This window comes from Sciurus vulgaris, assembly GCF_902686455.1.
Source record: "Sciurus vulgaris genome assembly, chromosome: 4".
Lineage (NCBI taxonomy): Eukaryota > Metazoa > Chordata > Mammalia > Rodentia > Sciuridae > Sciurus > Sciurus vulgaris.
The window spans coordinates 142,696,133-142,719,338 of NC_136464.1; the positions used below are offsets into that span (position 1 = coordinate 142,696,133).

The 23,206-nt window shown below is 37.4% G+C and overlaps 1 protein-coding gene across 1 annotated transcript in view; it reads left to right on the forward strand.

The window, feature by feature from the left end:
- The first annotated feature begins 6,494 nt into the window (after nt 1-6,494).
- The window catches only part of GTF2F2 (general transcription factor IIF subunit 2), a 155,472-nt gene continuing 138,760 nt past the window's right edge, over nt 6,495-23,206 (forward strand). Inside the window, exon 1 of the mRNA XM_079137009.1 lies at nt 6,495-6,752. Coding sequence (XP_078993135.1) covers nt 6,687-6,752 — 66 coding nt within the window. The 5' untranslated portion in view covers nt 6,495-6,686. The remainder of the gene's footprint in view (nt 6,753-23,206) is intronic.

Genomic DNA, 23,206 nt, shown 5'->3' on the forward strand with positions numbered 1-23,206 from the left:
TTTACAACCCCTGATGAATTACTGGGTCTAGTCAACACACATCAATGACTGCTAGTGTCACAGAAAGAAAGAGGTTATGTGCCTCATGCTGGAATTGCACATGACCATACATGAATAAATTGTTTTCTGCTCCACCAAAATCAAACCTGAGTTTGACCATGCCTGAAAATCTAAGTCATATTTTTAGAAAATACAAGGAAGGAAGAAAGAAACATCAAACATGAGACCCTGGGGATAAGATCAGAAAAATCCAGAGTGTAAAAAACTGTGCAGGACAAATAATCTAGTTTCTATAACAGGGGGGCATGGGGGAGGGGAATGGATAGAGAGGAGGAGATAGTGGAGAAGAGAACCAAGGGACATAAAAATCAATCACAATGTATGGCCCTTATTTGGATCCCAATCTCAATAGACTGCAATTGTGTGTGTATATGTACATATACATATATATTTATAATATATATTGATATATATACACACACTCTATATATGTATGTATATGTATATATATACATATATTTATACACACATATATATATATATATAAAGTTTTGGCTAAGGTGATGAACGATCTCTTTTGCTTTTCCCCTTTCCTACTGACTAGAAAATGCAGACATTGAAGCCTACCGTGTAGACAGGGCAACACACTGGGGATGATAGAAGGTCCCCATGCCCTTACCAACTCTGTACAGCAGAGCGGCCATGTCAGCTCGGTTGTTTTCACGAGAAGAAAGTGAAAATCATGCCGACAGAACGTAGGCAAGATCTCTGCCTCTAGAACAGGCCTTGAATTGAACTTCCCTCACTACCACCCACTGACATTTTATCTACTATTTTCACCTAACCCCAGATGAGGAAGCTATCCTACCCCTGATATGTGTGTATTTGAGTTGGAAGTCTTATCCATCAAAACAGGAGCCCTAGCTTTAGCTCTTAGGAGGATGGTGGACATAATTCCTCATTGATATTCAGCACACGTGGCTTCTTTGGCTTTGAAATTTGAACAGTAGTGAGGATCCATCTGTTTAATATGGTATTTTAGGACTTACTGTTATTTGTGATTTTTATCTGAGCACTTTGATCAGTGCTATTTTCTAACTATGATTTTATTTAATATATGAAGTATAATTTAAATGTTTTGGTAAATTATACACAAAAACAAATTGGATTTCATTGCAGCAATGACAAATTAAATTTTCTCATGCTTTATTTAACACTTATGCCTACAGTAATCCCTAATGGGCAATTAAACTGACTTACTGAGAGTGAAGGTTTCTTGCAGGACACAGTAGCCATATGTTTCATCAGACATAAGGCACTTGCAGAAGTAATTCAACAGAATCATATCATCCATCAGGCAAATGCATGCAGAGTCCTGTCTGGTCTCCCAGAGGGGGCTGTGTTGTATGTGTGTGTTTTGTTTTATTGTACTGAGTTATTACTTGGTAGTTGGTCCTATTTTGCTGCACAGCTAGGAATCACAGAGTGTTATCAATTCTACCTCCTAAGTCTATTTCTGATATGCTTTGGAGTCATCTGCTTCTCTTTATCTCTAATCCCATTTTCCTAATCCAAACCATTGTCCCCTCCCATTTGGATTAGTGCAATAAATATTTCAATTGACTTCTTGGTTTCTATTCTAGTTCCCTCCAAACCATTTTTCTCAAAGAAACTAGACGGATCTTTGAAAAAATGTAAATCTGAGATGGGCACAGTGTTGTGGGCCCATAAACCCATAAACCCCAGAGGATCACAAGTTCAATACCAACCTGGGCAGTTTAGTGAGACAATGTCTCAAAAAAAAAAAATGGCTGGGAATATAGCTCAGTGTAGAGTGCCATTGGGCTCAATCTCCAGTACCATGCAAAAAAGTTCAAAAAAATTAGAGTTACTTTATATTAGGTAGAGGGGAGTGAAGGAGGGGAAAGGATATGGGGGAAAGAATGATAGTAGAGTAAAACAGACATTGTTACCTCATGTTACATGTATGACTGCATGACTGATGTGATCCTGCAATATGTATAATCAGAAAAATGAGAGATTACACTCTATTTATGTATGATCTATCAAAATGACAAATGCATTCTACTGTCATGTACAACTAGTTAGAACAAATAAAATTTAAAAATTAAAAAATGTAAAAAAAGTTAATCTGATTATTTTATACACAAGTTTAAAACTCTCCAGTCTACATGTGGTTTAAATGAGGTCTCCAAGGTTTTACATGGTTTGTTTTCCTTTCCTTTCCAGCAAGTGGTGCTGTCCCAGCTTCACCACTTGCTCACTGTATCCTCTCTGTTCCACAGACACCAACACACAAGGGCCTTCACACTGGAGGGTTTGCAGATATTCGGAGGGTTTGCAGATATTCCCCTCTTTCCAAGAATAAAAATCGGAGTGTTTGCAGAAAGAGTATTCTCTTTCCAAGAATACTCACAATACAATAAATTATATCATACACAAAGGTAACAAAAACTCAAAACCCATCATTTCCAAAATATTTTTCTGTTCTTGAAGCTGTGTATAATGTGTCTGTATGGTGAAAATATTATATAATATATCATAGTACTATACAATACTATATAATGTATATGCTATACAATGTGCAATGTATCTCTTTAAACTCTGCTTTCAGTAATGACTTTTTGGGAGCCTGAAATCAACTATAGTAGAAATGTTCACACAAAAGAAATGGGAAAACATTAAATTTCAGGATTTTTGTTTATTTTGAAGGGAGTTAGGAAAGCCTCCCTACCTTAAAGTTGTTGAACATTTACCAGCCAGCCACTATCTATAATAAAATTTTGTGTTTCATTTAAATTATTTGACTTGACATAATTAGTGCAATTACCAAACAGCTTTCACATCATAGCATTAAAATATTTGATATGTTTTTTTCATTTAATCTTGTGATGACAGTGAGCTAGATATAATGATCCTATTTGATAAACAAGAAAACAAGTACCGTACTGTGAGTTCAATATTAATTAGGCTTGTGTGGATAGAAAAATGACTGAAAATGTGTTAGACTTTATTTCTGTGGGTTTTTTTTCTATTTTTGGTATTGGGGATTGAACCCAGGGGCACCTTATCACTGAGCTACATCACCAACCCTTTTATTTTTTGAGACAGGTTTCACAAAGTTTCCCAGGCTGGTCTTGAACTTGTGATCCTCCTGCCTCAGTCTCCAGAGTTGTTGGGATTATAGACCTGTGTCTTTGGGTCTGGTCATGTGTTTGACTTTAAAGCTCATACTATATGGAAACTATTTCAAGGAGTATTTCTTTTTTGTTCATGTTTAACTGAAGAAACTAGAAATATCTCATGAGATTCTATAAAAGAGAAAACTTAGCAATGAAGGGAAAGGCAGAGAGAATTCAGAGAGAATGGGCTTGATAGCCTTGGTATGATATTGAAGCTCAATTATCCACCTATGACATACATAATGTCAAAGAATAGAATTAATTACCACATTGCCATATTCATTTGCATTTTTTGACTGACAATATTTATATTAGTAGTCAACAAATAATAAGTTTGGCTTGTAAAGTACATTTTTTAAGATGAACTTCGTAATTTTTTTTTTCCTATGTGAACTTCCCTGAAGGTAATAGTTCTTGTTAGAATATTTCTGAGTGAGAGGAAACAAAGAGAATCTCTGCCCTGGAGAGACACCAGGACTCCATTAGGACAGTCAAGGACACAATCTGAGAGAGGACTCAGCCTTGTTAATGTCATTCAAATTCCCTCAACTCACTTGTAACATCTTTTCTAATGGTTTTGCTGCTTCTTCTCTAATGGCTACCTGACAGAATTGTAGAGTTCTGAATTTACAAGACATGGGAGGAATTCTAGCTGTAAGTCAAATAACCAAGTGAAAAAATTTCTGGTAAGCTTTCTTCTCATTTCTCAGATGCTCACACCATCATTATAAACTCTATTGATGCAGGGTTAAACTCAGATTTAATGTGCCTAAGAAACTTCTGGGAACCTTGCTAAGAACAATTTCCAGACCTATCTCTGGAAATTCTGATTTTGTTCACCTGGATTGTGGCTCAGATCTACATTTTTAGCACATCCTTCAGATAATGCTAGTGCAGACTGCCCAGGCACCAGACATGGAGAACACTCATCTAGAATGAGCATGTTTGGTAGAGGTTGAGGTGGTTGGGATCTGTTTCTGTGCACAAAGGAGAGCCTATCAGTCAGAAAGTGCTGCCTTGAGACCTGAACCACAATCCAAGTCCTAAAGATGGAATTGCAGCTTGGTCTAAGCACTATCAGACTTATCAGAAAAATTGTAGCCAGCAGTGAGTTTTGGGTCCTACCTCCTAGGATTGCATTTATGCTTTAAAAGATTTGACAAGAACTCGATTAGTCTGTCATGTGGGAGAGTAAGGAATTTGAAGTTACCTTTCTTAGGTACTGACCTTTGGATACAATACTCTGCTGTGCACAAAATTAGAACATGGTCTCAGTTCTTGGAAGTTGCTACTTTAATCATTATGGGGCTACATTGAGGAATAATAACACCCACTGTAGCAGATTTTTACAAGGATTAAATGAGAAGCTATGCATAAAACACCTAGCAAAGTGTCTGGTGTAAAATAGGTCTTAGCTAGGTGAAAGATCTGGCTTTAATGTCTGTCACCTTCTGGGTCTCCTAAGTAAATCTGTCAAGGACTCACAGAGGTCACGTCTTCCTTTTCTTTCACAGATCTGTAAACATCCCTTCTCAAACCAGAAGGGGAAGAAGAAAGAACAGATAGGGGAAGATTGTTCTTTGTCCAACAGTGGATGAGGATGAGGTGCTGAATAAATTGTTGTTTATTTCCTTTTTTTCTGTATAATCATTTTTAAATCTTCACTTTTTTTCTTTCTTCAATAGCCTCTTCTTTAGTGGTTTGTTCTTTCCCAATCTCTCTCTCTCTCTGTCTCTGTCTCTCTCTTTCTGTCTCTCTCTCTGTCTCTCTCTCTCTGTCTCTCTCTGTCTCTCTCTGTCTCTCTCTCTCTCTCTCTCTCTCTCACACACACACACACACACACACACACACACACTTTAAGGACTCCCATGATCCATAGGTCAAGGTCAAGATCACAATCTTTTACTTTAAAGTTCAATCCTAGGTTGCTCTAGGTTACTTTACTTCCCTTCTCTTGTGGTATTATATTTTAACTTATTCTTTTTACTGGATCAAAGTTTAAAGCAATTCCCTTCATCTGCTAGCTCTTTATAAATCTGAGGCCCTTTCCAAGCTGTAACACAAGAATGCAATCTTCCTTTTCAGGTCTCTCCCATTTTTCTTATTATTTTTGCCAGCTGATCTCAGAGACCTGCCAGCTTTTCCGGGCCCTCTGCAGCACAGAAATAGATTTTTTTCAATTTTGTGCATGGCTCTGATGTGCAAGTCAATAAATTACTCGCTACTTTTACAATACTTTACTGTGAATGTTCATTTAATGAAAGCCTACTGAAGTCTGACAATGTCAAACACTGTGCATACAAAACACTCCTGCATATAAGATGAATAAAGCACTATTTCTTATTTATCAATTATTATGCCTCAATAAAGTTAGCGGGGGGAAGCAGTATTTCTGCCTAGGAGGAGTTCATAGTCTATAAAACAAAGGTAGACATGCATATGTGCATAGAATAGTGCAGTGTGCTAAGCATCACACAGTGTGATGTGAAGATATTGAACTTCTGGGAGAGTTGACAGAAGGTCTCATAGGAAGTAACATTTTCATTAATCCAACAAAAGGAGAGGGATAAGAGTGAAGAAGAGGATGAAACAGGGCATGGAGGGAAAAGGAGTCCTCTGCAGTCTGAAGTGACAGAAGGTCCTGATGTGTTCAGGGGAGGTGAATGGATTTAATGTCTTAAATGTGTGACACGGTGAATACAAAGGTTCCAAACTGAGAGGGCCCAATTGAAACAAAAGTTTGAATTTTATTTTAGAGGCAAGAGGAGAAAGAAGAAACGGCTTAAGTAGGGAAGTTAAAGAATCTTTTACACGTTGTATTGTTACTGATCCAATTATATGGCGTCTGGATTTTGGAGTTTGAAAGGGAAGTGCTCTTCTGCTTGCTTAGTCAGAAGAGCTCGGGCGGAGCCTCTGAGTAGAGACACCACTTTCTTTTCAGATTTAGAAGTGGCATGTTTTTAATATACCCAAGATTACTCAGTCCGACCCAGTATGGATTTGTGCTGCATGAACTTTGACAGGAGTGCCAATCTCTTATCACTATCCTGTCATTCAGAAGTTCGCTATCCTTGGCTAGGCTTTTCGTCTCTTTGAACCCCGTTTTTCCGTTTTGACACTCTTTTTCTTCATTTAAGCAGACCTTGTCTTTAAATGCGTTGCAGCCGTTTGGCTTTTTCTATCCTAGGTTTAAACCACCCTAAAGCACACCGCCAGCAGCCACGCCCACCTAAGAAGTTGCGGGCGCAGGAAGTTTGTCCACAGCAGCTCACCGTACTCACGTAGCAGTGCGCAGGCGCGCTTTCCGGCTCCCAGCGGCGTGTTCCTTTCCCCGGGTTCCTGTTATCCTCGCAAGTGAGCAACGCGGGATTCTCGCCGTCTACCTTCCACCGCCATAAGCCCTTCGCTTGTACACTCGCCCCGCAGCCTTCCAGCGCCCCAGGCCGCTGCTCCGGCCCACACGCCTCCACTCGCGACAGACCCATGGCTGAGCGCGGGGAACTCGACCTAACCGGCGCCAAGCAGAACACCGGAGTGTGGCTGGTCAAGGTAAAGTTCGCGAGTCGCCCACCTGCGCTTCTCCTGGTAGAGGTAGTTCAGGAAACTTGAGACCGTCCGGGTCCGCGCGCCTTTTGAAGTTCTTGTACAGCCACCTCCTCTAGCGTCTCGTATTTTGAGAGGCGGGAGTTATTGTTATGCCGGCTTCGGATTAGACGTTAGTTTAGGAACTCCAAGTGTCTTTCAATTACTAGTCAGAATCTGCCTGGAGTAGATTTCCTTTTCCTACGACCTGGCTTTCCTAGGGTCCCCCGATCGGAGCCGTTCATTTTTCCCCAGACCAAATAATTCCTTCCATTTTCTCTCGGTGAAATTGACTTTAGTTGAGTTTTCGTGTTAGTGGAGTATCTTTTTCTGTGCAGTTTTCTGGGTCTGAAAGTAAAACTGGTCTTTGTATACTCTTAAAGTCATCTGTAGGTTGATGATATTTAATGGAGTGATCAAGATCTGAGAAAGCTCTGAACTCAGATGGCTTGGAGAGTACTTTGGACTATCCTTTTAAAGCACAATTGGGTCTTATGAAACTGACAGTAAATAATTTATGTGAAGACAGCAGTCATCATTAGCTCTTGGTGGACGCTGTTTGTGCTTTACTTTTGTGTTGTCTTTAAGGTAGTTTCATAAAACTTAGGTGTATTTAAATGTGATCATGAAAATTTTTGAGCCTCAAATAAAATATAAGGACTTTTCTTTCTTTCTTTTTTTTCCTTTTGGGATAAAGTCTCATTCTGTTGCTCAGACTGGCCTTGAACTCATGATCCTCCTACCTGAGCCTTTCAAGTTGCTGGGATTACAGGCGTGTGTCACCTTGACTGTCCTGCGACCTTTGGTTTCTTAATTCTTCATTTAACTTTTATCACAAAGTGGACCTTCTTGTCCACCTCTCTCAAATAACTCTCTTATGATTTGCTAGCAGTCAAACCTATGTTTTAAAGCACTTGTTACACTATGTGAAGTGATTCTTTGTTAATGTGTTCAGTGTTAGTTATCTCCCCCCACCCCCACCATACACATACAAACACATAAAGAAAAATTCCATTCTATGAGAACAGGATCTTTGCCTTTCACACCCAAAGGGGTATTTGGCACATGGTAATTACTCAGTCAGTATGTGATGAATGAATGCAAGATCTCTCATTCTTCAACCTTCACCACCTCTGTCTCTTTGACTTATCTCCCAGCTTTGTCAGTGTGACTTAAAAGGATGAAGTAAATGGGCATTTCTGTCTCCAACTGCATATTAAGTGGAGGAGAGTCATAAGGGATCTCTCCCTTGCCCACTAAAAGAATGAAAATGTTGGGACTTGCCATGATACATTTGTGTTGGAAGCATAGTAAATGCCCAATAAATGTTTGCCATGGGGAGAAGGACAGAAATGCCAGACTGAAAATGCATGTTAACATGGTGTGTCCTGGAAAACAGTGGACTAGACCCTAGAACAAAAGGATCATGTAAATAAAGGTTGGGACCATACATAATCTGTTTTGGAAGGGTTTTGAGTAGGGTGGGGATGCAAAAATTTCTATTTGAGAGAAGAAGCAAGTTTGGCATTGTGCAATACAATGGGAGGCAAGGATAACTAGTCAGAATTAGAAAATTTTCATAGCATCATGGGTATGTGCCAGTGGAACCTGGGAAGTTTTGAAAACCTGAAACTGTTTCGGTTGTTAGAATTTGGTGACAACTTTTACTGGAAAGACCTTAGCACAGAAGAACTCAGTTCAAGCCAGTCATTTTTTCTCATTTTAAAAAGGTAGTTGTGATTTTTTTTTTTTGTTGTTTGCTTGCAACCTCATTGCTTTTTTTTTAAAATTTATTTTTATTGTAAACAAATGGGATACGTGTTGTTTCTGTTTGTACATGGAGTAACAGCATACCATTTGCATATTCATACATTTACATAGAGTAATGATGTTTGATTCATTCCGTTATTTTTTTCCTTCCCCCCACCCCTCCCACCTCTCTTTTCCCTCTATACAGTCCCTCCTTCCTCCATTCTTGCACCCCTCCCACCCCCCATTATGTGTCATCATCCACTTATCAGTGAGATCATTTGTCTTTTGGATTTTTGAGATTGGCTTATCTCACTTAACATGATATTCTCCAATTTCATCCATTCTCATTGGTTTTTGTAAGGTATGATTTTCTCTCTAATCTTACGTATCAAAGAAGTAAACAGGCTTTGAAATATATCTTTCCAGAGTGTGAAGTTGATGTGTTGGGATATTTCTCTTTCTTGCCAGTTCTTGCCCTCCAACAGTCTTATCTCTGACAGAGAATAAGAATTGCTAATAAATATTTTCTGTTCTAGGACTGGAAATGTAGCTCGGTTATGGAGTACTTACCTAGCACAGTGTGAGACCCTGGGTTCAATGCCAAGTACCAGGAAAAACAAAAACCCAAAAACAAAGTAAAACAAAACAAAAAATGTAAATTTTTTTTTTGTTGTTCCAAAATTCATCCATGTTCTCTTTTTGATAAATTTTAATTCTACACTAGTTACAGAAGTCCCTAAAAGTAGTGGGGTGTGACTTACATTCCTGTCGGGTTGAGATTATTTCATTTGCTCTAGAATTAGTATTCAGTGTGATTTCTGTACCCATATCTTGATCATACATAGATTTTTCATCTTTGAATTAGAGGAATAAAGTATATGAAACTACATATTTCATTTTCAGCTTTCTTTGTATGATATTAAACTACAGCATGTTGCTTAGAAAGTGTAATCTTCATTCTCATCTGATCAGATTTGTGGATGGAAGTACATGCTGGTTTCAAGCATTTTTTTCTTTACATTAATATTTGCCATTATAAATAATATCTTGAATTCTGATCTTTCTTGTAATATATGTAAGTTTCTTCCTAGGCTATCTCAAAGTCTATGGGTTATATTGTACATATTTAATTAATTCTATCACTAGACAGGTATACCACAGGATAAATACAGGTAACAGTTATACCTCTAAGCTCTCTGAGAATTTTGAGCAGAAAAAATTAACATTTGGCCAGAACAGCTAAGACCTCATGGAGAAAGGGATGTTTAAGAAAAGCCTGTGTTGTCGATTGGGGGAAAATTAGTTTGATCAGGAAAAAGCAGATTATAGTACTAGATTGCTTACCAGAATATCCAAGACCCGTACCATTCTGGCCTAATGACATGCCATTTTGGAGTTTTCAGTATCTCAAATCCACAAGAACATATAATCCAAATGAAATTTGATAGGTAGTAGATGTAATTGTGAATCCAGAGTTTGAGATGAAATTCAGTTCTCTGCTTCTTTTGGCGTATGGTCTTTGTAAGCTGCAAGCCTTGGCTGCTTAGAAAACTGAGAAAGCCGGTTTTAGAGTTAGCAGCTAATCACAGTGGGGGATGTCTACTGAAATCAGCTCTGCCTGCTTCTTTGTTTTCCCCCCATGTTTTCTTAATTGGTGCATTAGAGTTGTACATATTGATGAAATTTGTTGTTATATATTTATACATGGTATAAATATATATATAGTATATATAAATATATAAGTATATATAAATATATATATTATATATAGTATATATATAGTGTGTGTGTGTATATATATATATATATAGTATAACAGTATAATTTATCATATCACCTCCCAGCACCTCACCCCTCCTTCCTCTCCACTAATTTGAGGAAAGAGAGGTCCCTTTCCTCCACTAATCCCTTTGATTTTTAGGAGATCTACCTCCATCTTTGTTTTCTTTTTCCTCTCTAGCTTCTGCATATGAGAGAAACATAGGATCCTTAACCTTCTGAGCATGACTTATTTTGCTTAACATGATGATCTTTAGTTCCATCCACTTTCCTGCAAATGCCATAATTTCATTTTTATTTATGGCTGAATAAAACTCTGTTGAGTATATTTACCCATTTTCTTTCTATTCATCCATTGATGAACACCTGATCTAGTTCCATAATTTGACTGTTGTGAATTATGCTCCTAAAAAGATGGGTATGCATATATCACTGTAGTATGATGTAGTATTGTTCAGGGTAAATACTCAGAAGAGGTATAGTTGGGTCATATGGTAGTTCCATGCCTCGTCTTTTGAGGAACTTCCATACTGATTTCCATAGTGGTTGTACTAATTTATAGTCCCATCAACAGGGTAAAAGTATTCCATTTTCTCCACATCCTCTCTAGTATTTATTATTATTGTATTCTTGATGACTGCCATTCTGACTGGTGTTAGATGAAATCTCAGTGTAGATTTGATTTGTAGTTTTGATTTGCATTTCCCTAATTTTTTCATGTATTTTTTGGCCATTTGTATTTTGTTTTTTGAGAAGTATCTGTTTAGTTTATTTGCCTATTTATTAATTGGGTTATTTGATTCTTTGTAAGTTTTTTGAGTGCTTTTTATATGCTAGGTATTAATTCTGTCAGAAGAGTAGCTAGCAAAGATATTCTCCCATTCTGTAGGTTCTCTCTCTCTTTTTTTTTCTCAAGCACATCTTTTTATTATATACTAAATTTAAAAATACAAATCATATTAAAAATGCTTATCAAACATTGTATACATGAGAACTGTCAAATACTGGATTATGACATTATGTACAGTTGCTAAGGTTAATTAGAAATAAAACAAAGTAGCATAACTGTTGATACTGAATTTCAGAAGTCAAATGTTTTAAAATTTGGCAGCTGTAAAGTAGTGATCTGCACAGGATGTTTGCAGAGGTAAAACAATAAGAAAATGAATGGAATCATGCAGATATTCCTGCACTAAGTGTTAACATGTAGATTTCTTCCTCATCCTCTTTGTAGGTTCTCTTTTCACATTCCTAATTGTTTCCTTTGCTGTGCAGAAGCTTTTTGATTTGATGCTGTCCTATTTGTTAACTCTTGGCATTGTATCCTGAACTTTAGGGGTCCTGTTGAGAAGTCATTGCCTGTACCTAAAAGCTGGAGTGTTGACCCTCTCTTTTCTTCTAGGAGTTGCATAGTTTAGTCTAATTTTGAGGTCTTTGATCCATTTTGAGTTGATTTTTGTGCAGGGGGAGAGATAAGGGTGTGGTTTCATTCTTCTACATAAGGATATCCAGTTGTCCCAGTACCATTTGTTAAAAAGGTTGTCTTGTTTTCCAGTGTATGTTTTTGGCACTTTTATCAAGGATCAGATGGACTGTAGATGTATAGGTTTTTCTCTGTGCCTTCTGTGCCCTTGGTCTATGTGTCTATTTTTGTATCAGTACCATTTAGTTTTTCTTACTATAGCTCTGTAGTAATTTGAAATCAGGTATTGTGATGCCTCCAATATTGATTATTTTGACTTAAAATTGGTTTAGCTATTCTGGGTCTTTTATTCTTCCAAATGAATTTTAGGACCCCCCTTTTTTTCTACTTCTGAGGTGTGTCATTGGTGTTTTGATGGAAATTGCACTGAATCTGTATATTGCTTTTGGTAGTATGACCATTGTAACATTATTAATTCAGCCTATCCATGAATATGTGAAATCTTTTCATCTTTTGAGGACTTTCTTATTTTTTTTCTTCAATGTTCTGTAGTTCTCATCATAAAGGTCTTTCACCTCCTTGATTAGATTTATTCCTAATCATTTTGTTTGAGACTTTTTTGAATGGAATTGTTTACCTGATTTCTTTCTCAGCAGATTCGTTATTGGTATATAGAACTATTGATTTTTAAAATAATTTTTTCTAATTAGTTGTAGTTTTCTAATTAGTTGTAGTTGTAGATGGACAGAATGCCTTTATTTATTTATTTATTTTATGTGGTGCTAAAGATTGAACCCAGTGTTTCACCCCTGCTGGGCAAATGCTTTGCCACGGAGCTACAGCCCCAGCCCCGAGCTATTGATTTTTGTATTTTAATTTTGTAACCTGCTCTTTTGCCAAATTTAATAGCTCTAGTAGACTTTTGGTAGTTTTTTTGATCTTCTAAGTAAAGGATCATATCATCTGCAAATGATCATTTGATTTCTTCCTTTCCTGTTTTTATCCCTTTTATTTCCTTCTCTTGCCTAATTGCTGTGGCTAGAATTTCTAGCACTATATTAAGGAGTGATGAGAATGGATGTTTTTATCTTGGCACAGATTTTAAAGGAAATGCTTTTAGTTCTTTGAGTTTTTCATATATAGCCTTTATGATGTTGAAGTAGGGTCCTTCTGTTCCTAGTTGCTTTATTGTTTTTATTATGAATGGGTTGTGAATTTTGTTGAAGGCCTACGTCAGTTGAGATTACTCTGATTTTTGTCCTTATCTGTTACTGTGATGAATTACATTTATTGATTTTCATATAGTAAACCATCCTTGCATCTCTGGAATAAAACCAATTTGACTTTGACTGTTGTGTATAATATTAATGCGTTGTTGAACATGGCTTGCTAATTTTAAGTATTTTTGCATCTAAGTTCCTCAGGGATATTGGTCTATAGTTTTTTTCCTTGATGTATCCTTATCTGGTTTTGGTATGAATGTGATACTGGTTTCATAGAATGAATTTGGAAGTGCTCTGTTCCTTTCTATTTCATAGACTAATTTGAGGAGGATTGGCATTAGTTCTTAAAAGTTTTTATAGAATTCAGCTGAGAATCCATCTGGTCCTGGACTTTGTTGGAAAGCTTTTTATTACTGCTTCTATCTCATTGCAAGTTATTGGTCTATGTAGGTTTTCTGTGTTCTCTTAATTCTGTTTGGCTGATTGTATTTGTTGGGAAATGTGCCCATTTCTTCTAGGTGTTCCAATTTATTGGAGTATATGTTTTCAAAATGGTCCCTAATGATCTGCTGTATTTCTGAGATGCATACGGTGATTTCTCCTTTTTCATCTCTAACTTTATTAATTTGGTTTTTCTCCCTTTTTCTTTTGGTTACTTTGGCTAAGGTCTTATCAATCTTGTTTGTCTTTTCAAAGAGTCTACTCTTTGTTTCATCAGTCCTTTGAATTGTTTTTTTATTCTCAAGTTCATTGATTTCAGCTCTGATTTTAATTATTTCTTGCCTTGTACTAGTTTTGGAATTGGTTTGTTCTTCCTTTGTAAGTGTAAGGAATCCCACGAAAACCACGCCAGACACGGGAAATCACATAAGGAAATTTATTAAGCAATCAGAGTGTCTCCCTGCAGGGTAAGAGAGAAAATGAGAGGAAAATAGAAAAGAAAAGAAAGGGCACGTGCTAGAGAGAGTGGAAAGCCAGGAGGATAGAGAACAATGAGTAGGACAGACAGAAGAATGGAAAAAGATGGCGGGGAAGCTACAGTAAAACAGTTGAATTCTGCTGGGCTAACAGGGGACCAATATCGGAGAAGGATACTTGCAAGCCGACTGATGAACCAATAGCTAGCTAGGATGTTCACAGATTGACAAGTGGTTGGGAGGCGGGCAAAATGGCTGTACCTGATGGTTGGGGGAGAGCAGCTTTATACATTTCAGGAAGGGCCTTGAAATTCATCATTACCTTGTTTATTTGGGATTTTTCAGATTTTCTTAAGTGGGCACTCATAGCTGAACTTTCCTCTTATAATTTCCTTCACAGTGTCCCAGAGGTTCTGGTATATTGTATCACGATTCTCATTTGAGTCTAAGAATTTTTTAATTTCTCCTTTGATTTCTTCTGTCACACATTCATCATTCAAAAGACTATTATTCAATTTCCATGTGTTTATATAGTTTCTATAGGATTTGATCTTGTTGATTACTAATTTTATTTCATTATGATCTGGTAAGATTCAAGAAATTGTATCAGTTTTCTTGTATTTGCTAAGAGTTGCTTTGTAGCCTAAAATATGGTCTATTTTGGAGAAAGTTCCATGAACTACTAGGAAGAAAGTGTATTTAGCTGTTGTTGGATGAAATATTCTATAGGTATCTGTTAGGTCCATTTGATTTTTTTTTTAAATTTATTTTTATTGTAAACAAATGGGATACATGTTTCTGTTTGTACATGGAGTAACAGCACACCATTTGCATATTCATACATTTACATAGAGTAATGATGTTTGATCATTCCGTTATTTTTTTCTCCCCCCCCCACCCTCCCACCTCTCTTCCCTCTATACAGTCCCTCCTTCCTCCATTCTTGCCCTACCACTCCCCATTATGAGTCATCATCTGCTTATCAGTGAGATCATTCGTCTTTTGGATTTTTGAGATTGGCTTATCTCACTTAACATGATATTCTCCAATTTCGTCTATTTGCCTGCAAATGCCATAATTTTATTATTCTTTATAGCTGAGTAATATTCCATTGTATATATATATATATATATACCACAGTTTCTTCATTCATCAATTGAAGGACATCTAGGTTGGTTCCACAGTCTGGCTATTGTGAATTGAGCAGCTATGAACATTGATGTGGCTGTATCTCTGTAGTATGCTGATTTTAAGTCCTTTGGGTATAGGCCGAGGAGTGGGATAGCTGGGTCAAATGGTAGGTCCATTCCAAGTTTTCTAAGGAATCTCCACACTGCTTTCCAGAGTGGCTGCACTAATTTGCAGCCCCACCAGCAATGTATGAGTGTACCTTATTCCCCACATCCTCTCCAACACCTATTGTTGCTTGTATTCTTGATAATCGCCATTCTAATCGGGGTGAGATGGAATCTCAGTGTAGTTTTGATTTGCATTTCTCTTATTACTAAAGATGGTGAACATTTTTTCCTATGTTTGTTGATTGTTTGTAGATCTTCTGTGAAGTGTCTGTTCATTTCCTTAGCCCATTTGTTGATTGGATTATTTGTATTCTTGGTGTAGAGTTTTTTGAGTTCTTTATATATTCTGGAAATTAGTGCTCTATCTGAAGTATGAGTGGCAAAGATATTCTCCCACTCTGTAGGCTCTCTCTTCGCATTGCTGATAGTTTCCTTTGCTGAGAGAAAGCTAGTTTGAATCTATCCCAGTTATTGATTCTTGCTTTTATTTCTTGTGCTATGGGAGTCCTGTTAATGAAGTTTGATCCTAAGCCAACAAGGTGAAGCTTTGGACCTACTTTTTCTTCTATAAGATGCAGGGGTCTCTGGTCTGATTCCGAGGTCCTTGATCCATTTTGAATTAAGTTTTGTGCAGGGTGAGAGATAGGGGTTTAGTTTCATTCTGTTGCATATGGATTTCCAGTTTTCCCAGCACCATTTGTTGAAAAGGCTATCTTTTCTCCATTGCATATTTTTGGCACCTTTGTCTAGTATGAGAAAATTGTATTTATTTGGGTTTGTGTCTGTGTCCTCTATTCTGTACCATTGATCTACCTGTCTATTTTGGTGCCAATACCATGCTGTTTTTGTTACTCTTGCTTTATAGTATAGTTGAAGATCTGGTATTGCGATACCCCCTGTTTCATTCTTCCTGCTAAGGATTGCTTTAGCTATTCTGGGTTTCGTATTCTTCCAGATGAATTTCATGATTGCTTGCTCTATTTCTGTGAGGTAAGACATTGGGATTTTAGTTGGAATTGCATTGAATCTGTATAGCACTTTTGGTAGTATGGCCATTTTGACAATATTAATTCTGCCTATCCAAGAACATGGGAGATCTTTCCATCTTCTAGGTCTTCCTTAATTTCTTTCTTCAGTGTTTTATAGTTTTCATTGTAGAGATCTTTTACCTCTTTGGTTAGATTGATTCCCAAGTATTTTATTTTTTTTGAGGCTGTTGCAAATGGGGTTGTTTTCCTCATTTCCCTTTCAGCTGTTTCGTCGCTTGCGGATAAAAATGCTTTAGATTTATGCATGTTGATTTTATAGCCTGCTATTTTGCTGAATTCATTGATGAGGTATAGAAGTTTTCTGGAGTTTGGATCCTCTAAATATAGAATCATGTCATCCGCAAATAGTTACAGCTTAAGTTCCTCTTTTCCTATTCATATCCCTTTAAGTTCTTTAGTCTGCCTAATTGCTCTGGCTAGAGTTTCGAGGACAATGTTGAATAGAAGTGGTGAAAGAGGACATCCCTGTCTTGTTCCCCCTTTTAAAGGGAATGGTTTCAGTTTTTCTCCATTAAGAATGATATTGGCCATGGGCTTAGCATAAATAGCCTTTACAATGTTCAGGTATGTTCCTACTATCCCTATTTTTTCTAGTGTTTTCAGCATGAGGTGGTGTTGTATTTTGTCAAATGCTTTTTCTGCGTCAATTGAAATAACCATATGATTCTTATCCTTAAGTCTATTGACATGATGGATTATGTTGATTGATTTACCAATGTTGAACTATCCTTGCATTCCAGGGATGAACCCCACTTGATCGTGGTGCACGATTTTCTTAATATGTTTTTGGATACGGTTTGCCAATATTTTGTTAAGGATCTTAGTATCTGTATTCACCAAGGATATTGGTCTAAAATTTTCTTTCCTTGATGTGTCTTTTCCTGGTTTGGGTATGAGGGTGATATTAGCTTCATAGAATGAGTTTGGTAGGGTACCTTCCTTTTCTATTTCCTGGAATACTTTGAGAAGTATTGGAATGAGTTCTTCTTTGAAGGTCTAGTAGAACTCGGCTGAGAATCCGTCTGGTCCTGGGCTTTTCTTGGATGGTAGCTTTTTAATGGCTTCTTCTATTTCATTGCTTGATATTGATCTGTTTAAATCATGTATGTCCTCCTGGTTCAGTTTGGGAGGAGCATATGTCTCTAGAAATTTGTCAATGTCTTCAGTAGTTTTTATTTTGTTGGAATACAGATTTTCAAAGTAGCTTCTCATTATGTTCTGTATCTCAGTGGTGTCTGTCGTGATATTTCCTTTTGCATTATGTATTTTAGTAATTTGAGTCTTCTCTCTCCTTCTCTTTGTTAGTGTGATTAAGGGTTTGTCTATTTTGTTTACTTTCTCAAAGAACCAACTTTTTTGTTTTGTCAGTTTTTTGAATAGTTTCTTTTGTTTCAATTTCATTGATTTCAGCTCTGATTTTAATTATTTCCTGTCTTTTACTACTTTTGCTGTTACTCTGTTGTCCTTTTTCTAGGGCTTTGAACTGTAATGTTAGTTCATTTAGTTGTTGACTTTTCATTCTTTTCTGGAATGTGCTCCGTGCAATGAATTTTCCTCTTAGTACTGCTTTCATATTGTCCCAGAGATTTTTATATGTTGTAGCGTCATTCTCATTGACCTCTAAGAATATTTTAATCTCCTCCCTGATGTTTTTTGTTATCCATGATTCATTGAATAGCATATTATTTAGTCTCCAGGTGTTGGAGTAATTTCTCTTTTTTTATTTTGTCACTGATTTTTACTCTCAGTCCATTATGATCTGATAGAACACAAGGCAGTATCTCTATTTTTTTTTTTTGCATTCCTAAGGGCTGCTTTGTGGCATAACACATGGTCTATTTTCGAGAAGGTTCCATGTGCTGCTGAGAAGAAAGTGAATCTACTCGTTGATGGATGGAATATTCTATATATGTCTATTAAGTCTAGGTTATTGATTGTGTTATTGAGTTCTGTGGTTTCTTTGGTTGGATTTTGTTTGGAAAATCTATCTAGTGGTGACAGCGGTGCATTAAAGTCACCCAAAATTATTGTGTTGTGGTCTATGTGATTCCTGAAATTGAGAAGGATTTGTTTGATGTACAGGGATGCACCATTGTTTGGGGCATAAATATTTACTATCGTTATGTCTTCCTGATTTATGGTTCCTTCAAGCAGTGTGAAATGTCCTTCTTTATCCCTTCTGACTAACTTTGGCTTGAAGTCCCCTTTATCTGATATAAGGATGGAAACCCCCACTTTTTTACTGAGTCCATGTGCATGGTAGGTTTTTTCCCATCCTTTCACCTTTAGTCTGTGGATGTCTTTTTCTGTGGGATGTCTCTCTTGCAGGCAGCATATTGTTGGATCTTTCTTTTTAATGCATTCTGCCAGTCTATGTCTTTTGATTGATGAGTTTAGGCCATTAACATTCAGGGTTATTATTGAGATATAATTTGTATTTCCAGTCATTTGGCTTATTTTTGGTTTTTGAGTTGGCTTGGTTTTTCCTTTGAGTGGTTTTTCTCTAAGGTAGTTCCTCCCTTTGCTGACCTACATTGTTGTTTTTCATTTCCTCCTCATGGAATATTTTGTTGGGAACATTCTGTAGTGCAGGCTTTCTATTTGTAAATTCTTTTTTAACTTTTGTTTATCATGGAAGGATTTTATTTCATCTTCAAATGTGAAGGTTAGTTTTGGTGGGTATAGGATTCTTGGTTGGCAACCATGTTCTTTCAGAGCTTGAAATATGTTGGTCCAGGCCCTTCTAGCTTTTAGAGTCTGGGTTGAGAAGTTGGCTGTTATCCGTATTGGTCTCCCCCTATATGTAATCTGATGCTTTTCTCTCGTGGCCTTCAAAATCCTATATTTATTTTGAATGTTAGGCATTTTCATTATAATGTGCCTTGGTGTGGATCTGTTGTGATTCTGTGCATTTGGTGTTCTGTAAACCTCTTGTATTTGATTTTCCATTTCATTCTTCAGGTTTGGGAAATTTTCTGATATTATTTCATTGAAGAGGTTGTTCATTCCTTTGGTTTGTATCTCTGTGCCTTCCTCAATCCCAATAATTCTTCAATTAGGTCTTTTCATGATGTCCCATAGTTCTTGGAGATTCTGTTCATGATTTCTTACCATCTTCTGTGTTTGGGGAACTTTACTTTCAAGATTAAATATTTTGTCTTCATTGTTTGAGGTTCTGTCTTCCAAGTGGTCTAGTCTTTTGGTGATGCTTTCCATTGAGGTTTTTATTTGGTTTATTGTCTCCTTCATTTCAAGGATTTCCGTTTGTTTGTTTGTTTTTTTTTTTTTGAGAATCTCTATCTCTTTGTTGAAATGATCTTTTGCTTCCTGCAGTTGCTCTTTCAGCTTATTGGTATTATCATTCATTGCCTGCATTTACTCTCTTATCTCATCCTTTGCTTCGCGAATCATCGTAATCATGTATACTCTGAAGTCCTTTTCTGACATTTCTTCTAACATACTGTCATTGGATTCTATTAATATAGAATCTAGATTTGTTTGGATCATTTTCTTCCCTTGTTTTCTCATGTTGTTCATGTATCCTCCCCTCTAGCAGTGCAGATCTGGGGTATTGCAGTTTTCCCCCTATATGCTTATAGTGGCCCTATAAGGTTTCCAAAACCCTTTCTTTAAGGGGAGATCAATATTAGCAGTGCCTAATTCAGACACTATGCAATCCTAGACCAAATAGCCCCTATGGGGCCAATAACAAAATTGTTATAGTAAACAAAATGAGTTCAAATATTATCCTCGGTAAAACACACAGGTTTGCAATAAGGTCTGCAGTTTCTAGTGGAGGACAAATAGGTTGCAGAGGAATGTAGAATGTGGCTGTTAATGGGATAAGAAAAGAATATACAGAAGTTCTAGAAAGTAGAAAGGGTGAGAGTGTAATCAAAAGAAATCGGATGTTAGCATGCAAAAAAGGGAGAACGAGACTCTGAGGGAACAGGTAAACCAAAGGGAAAGAGTGCAAGGAAAAGTAAAGAAATAAAAAGTTAAATTTTTTAAAAAGGAGAAAAAAGAAAATCTACTCTATAACAGTCATATACTAATGAAACCTCCCAGTGTTCAGTAGCCTGATGCATGAGAGGTACCTGACAATGAGCTTCAAGCCTCTAGTAGGCGTCGCAGGATGGGATTTGCCCCACCCAAAGATCGGAGCTTCGGCTTCCAGGATTATCCAAGATGGCTGCTCTGGCTTTGAAATGTGTTGGCAAATGGGGAGCTGCAGCTCAGGGGTGGACGTTGTCAGCTGGAGGTCCTGGAGACGGGATGCCGTTGGTCCGGCATGGGTCCTGGAGGTCCGGTGTGTTTGGTGTGGTTGTGGGATCCAGGAGGCCGGGTGCAATCAGTTGGTCTGGGTTCCCGGTGATAGGGCACGGTCAGTTGGTCTGGGGGTCCTGGCAGCAGGGAGCAGTCAGTCGACGTGAGGGCCCCAGAAGCAGGGAGTGATCGTTTGGGCTGAGGTATCCTGGAGATGGGGCTCAGTCAGTCTGGCCAGGGGTCCTAAGGGGCCTGGCTGTTGTCTTAAAATGGCCTAATTTGATTTTTAGTATTTTTTAAGTCCAGAAGTCTTTACTGAGTTTATGTCTGGATGACCTATGTAATGGTGAGTAAGGTATATCAAAATCACCCAGTATTATTTTACTGGGGTCTGTCTGGGGCTTCAGTCTGAGTAGTTGAGTAGTGTCTTGTTTATGTAATTAGTTGCACCCATGTTTGGGGCATCAATATTTATTATTGTTACATCTTGTTGGATTATTCCTTTTACTAATATCACGCAACATCTTTTGTCTCTTCTGATTATTTTTGGTGTGAAATCTGCTTTCAGATATGAGATTAGCTACTCCTGGTTGTTTTCCGGCTCCATTTGCATGGTGTATCAGTTTTCTTCCCTTTTCTTTCAGTCTGTGGCTGTCTTTGCCTGTAGGGGTAACTCTTGCAAACAACATATAGTCAGGCTTTTGTTTTTTAAATCCATTATGCCAGCCTGTATCTCTTAATTGGAGAGTTGAGATCATTTACATTCAATGTTGTTATAGAAAAATGTTTATTAATTCCTACCATTTTGGTTTATTTACTGTGTCTATTTTGGTCCTGCTTATCATTTGCTTAGCTACTCTTCAAATGAAATTTGTTCTTTTGTGAGTTCTGAGGTTTTTTTATTACTTTGTGTGCAGTATTTTTGTAAGTTCTGTAGTTCTGAATTCTTCTAGTTTGTTCTTATCTTGGAAGGGTTTTATTTTATCTTTAATTTTGAATGATAGTTTTATTGGTTATAACAGTCCTGGTTGATAGTCATTTCTTTCAGAACTTAGAACACATTGTTCCAAGTCCTCTTAGAGTTTGTGCTGATGAATCAGAAGTGATTCTGATTGGCTTGCCTCTAAATGAGATGTTTTCTCTTGAGGCTTTTAAAATTCTGTCCTTGATCTGTATGGTAGGCATTTTAATTATAATATATCATGAAGAGGTTCTTTTTTGATTTTGTCTACTTGGGGTTCTGAATGCTGCCTGTATCTGGATGTTGATCTCATTCTGAAGGTTTGGAAAAATTTCTGTTATTATTTTCCTGAAGAGTTTATTCATTCCATTAACCACAACTCATAACCCTCCTCAATTCCAGTGATTCTTAAATTTGTTCTCTTCATGTTGTTCCAGAATTCTTATGTATTCTGACCATGAGTACATTTTTTTGTTGTTGTTTAAAACTGTCTGAATGTTCAAGGTTGGCCACTTTGTCTTCTAGCTCTGAGATTCTGTCTTTAGCATGTTCTACTCTATTAGACTTTGAACTGCATATTTTATTTGATTTATTGTGTCTTTCATTTCCAAAATTTCTATTTGGTTCTCTTTCAGTATTTCTATCTTCTGTTGAATTTCTCATTCATATTCTCTACTGACTTCTGTAATTTGTTCAGTTGTTTTTCTGTGTTCTTTTGGAATTCATTGATCATTTTTATAATGATTCATTTGAATTCCTTATATTTCACCCACTTCAGTATTTTTGAGGTCATTTGTTGGTGAACTATGAACTTTATGAGGTACATGTATTCATATGATGAATTTTATGCATCTTTTAGAAGGGATTTCTCTTCCACTCATATGTTTGATCTTTCGTAGGGGATATATTTTTCACTTGCCAAAGTGTCCTAGAGTGATCTGGATTGAGACCCCCTGTAGGTGTGGTGACCATAGCCTTTGTGTTATCTCTGTTTTTGCTATAGCTATGGATGTCCATAGGTGGGACCTGGGAGCCCACCCTTAGCTGTTTGTACTTGGGGCCTGGTGGTTAGTTTGGGTTTTTGTTTCTTCTATTCTTCGTATTAAAGATTTTCTGCTTCTGTTGGCGGGTAGGGCCTGCATAAACTGTAGACCTACAGTTGATAAAGCCTCTTGAGTTTAGCAGTGGATCACAGTGGGGGATGCATATTGGAGTCATTTCTAAGGATCTCAGCTGGCACAGCCTGATTCTTCTTTACTACCATTGAGTAGTGTGTTGCAGCTCTTAAGGAGAGCCATGTCCTCTAGTGTTGCAACAGACCCAGCAACTCACGGTCAACTTTCTGGATTCTTGTCTTTCATATCCAAAGAATGAAATTCATGGGACAATGGAAGGCAAGAGTAGATGTGTTATTCAGGTGTGAAGAATAGAAACAGAACTCTTGTAGGGGCAAGAGGGGACCCTAATAGGAGTTGCTGCCTGAGTGTGTTAGTCCAGCGGTTTATGTAGAACTTGGGTCAACACCATTGGTCCAAATTTATGCTAATCAGGGTGTAGAAAGTACTAACGCTGTTGGTTAACCTTTTGAGTCTGAACTTTCATTCAGGTCTGCCCCACTTCTGTTTTCTCTTCTCTGGCAAGGAAGTGCAAGAGGTTGAGGTCAGTGGATCTGGATGCTCCTGGGTTCTGGGTTGTGTGGCACTGTGTGGATCAGGTGTCTCCACCGACTGTGACCTTCTGCTTGCTACCCACC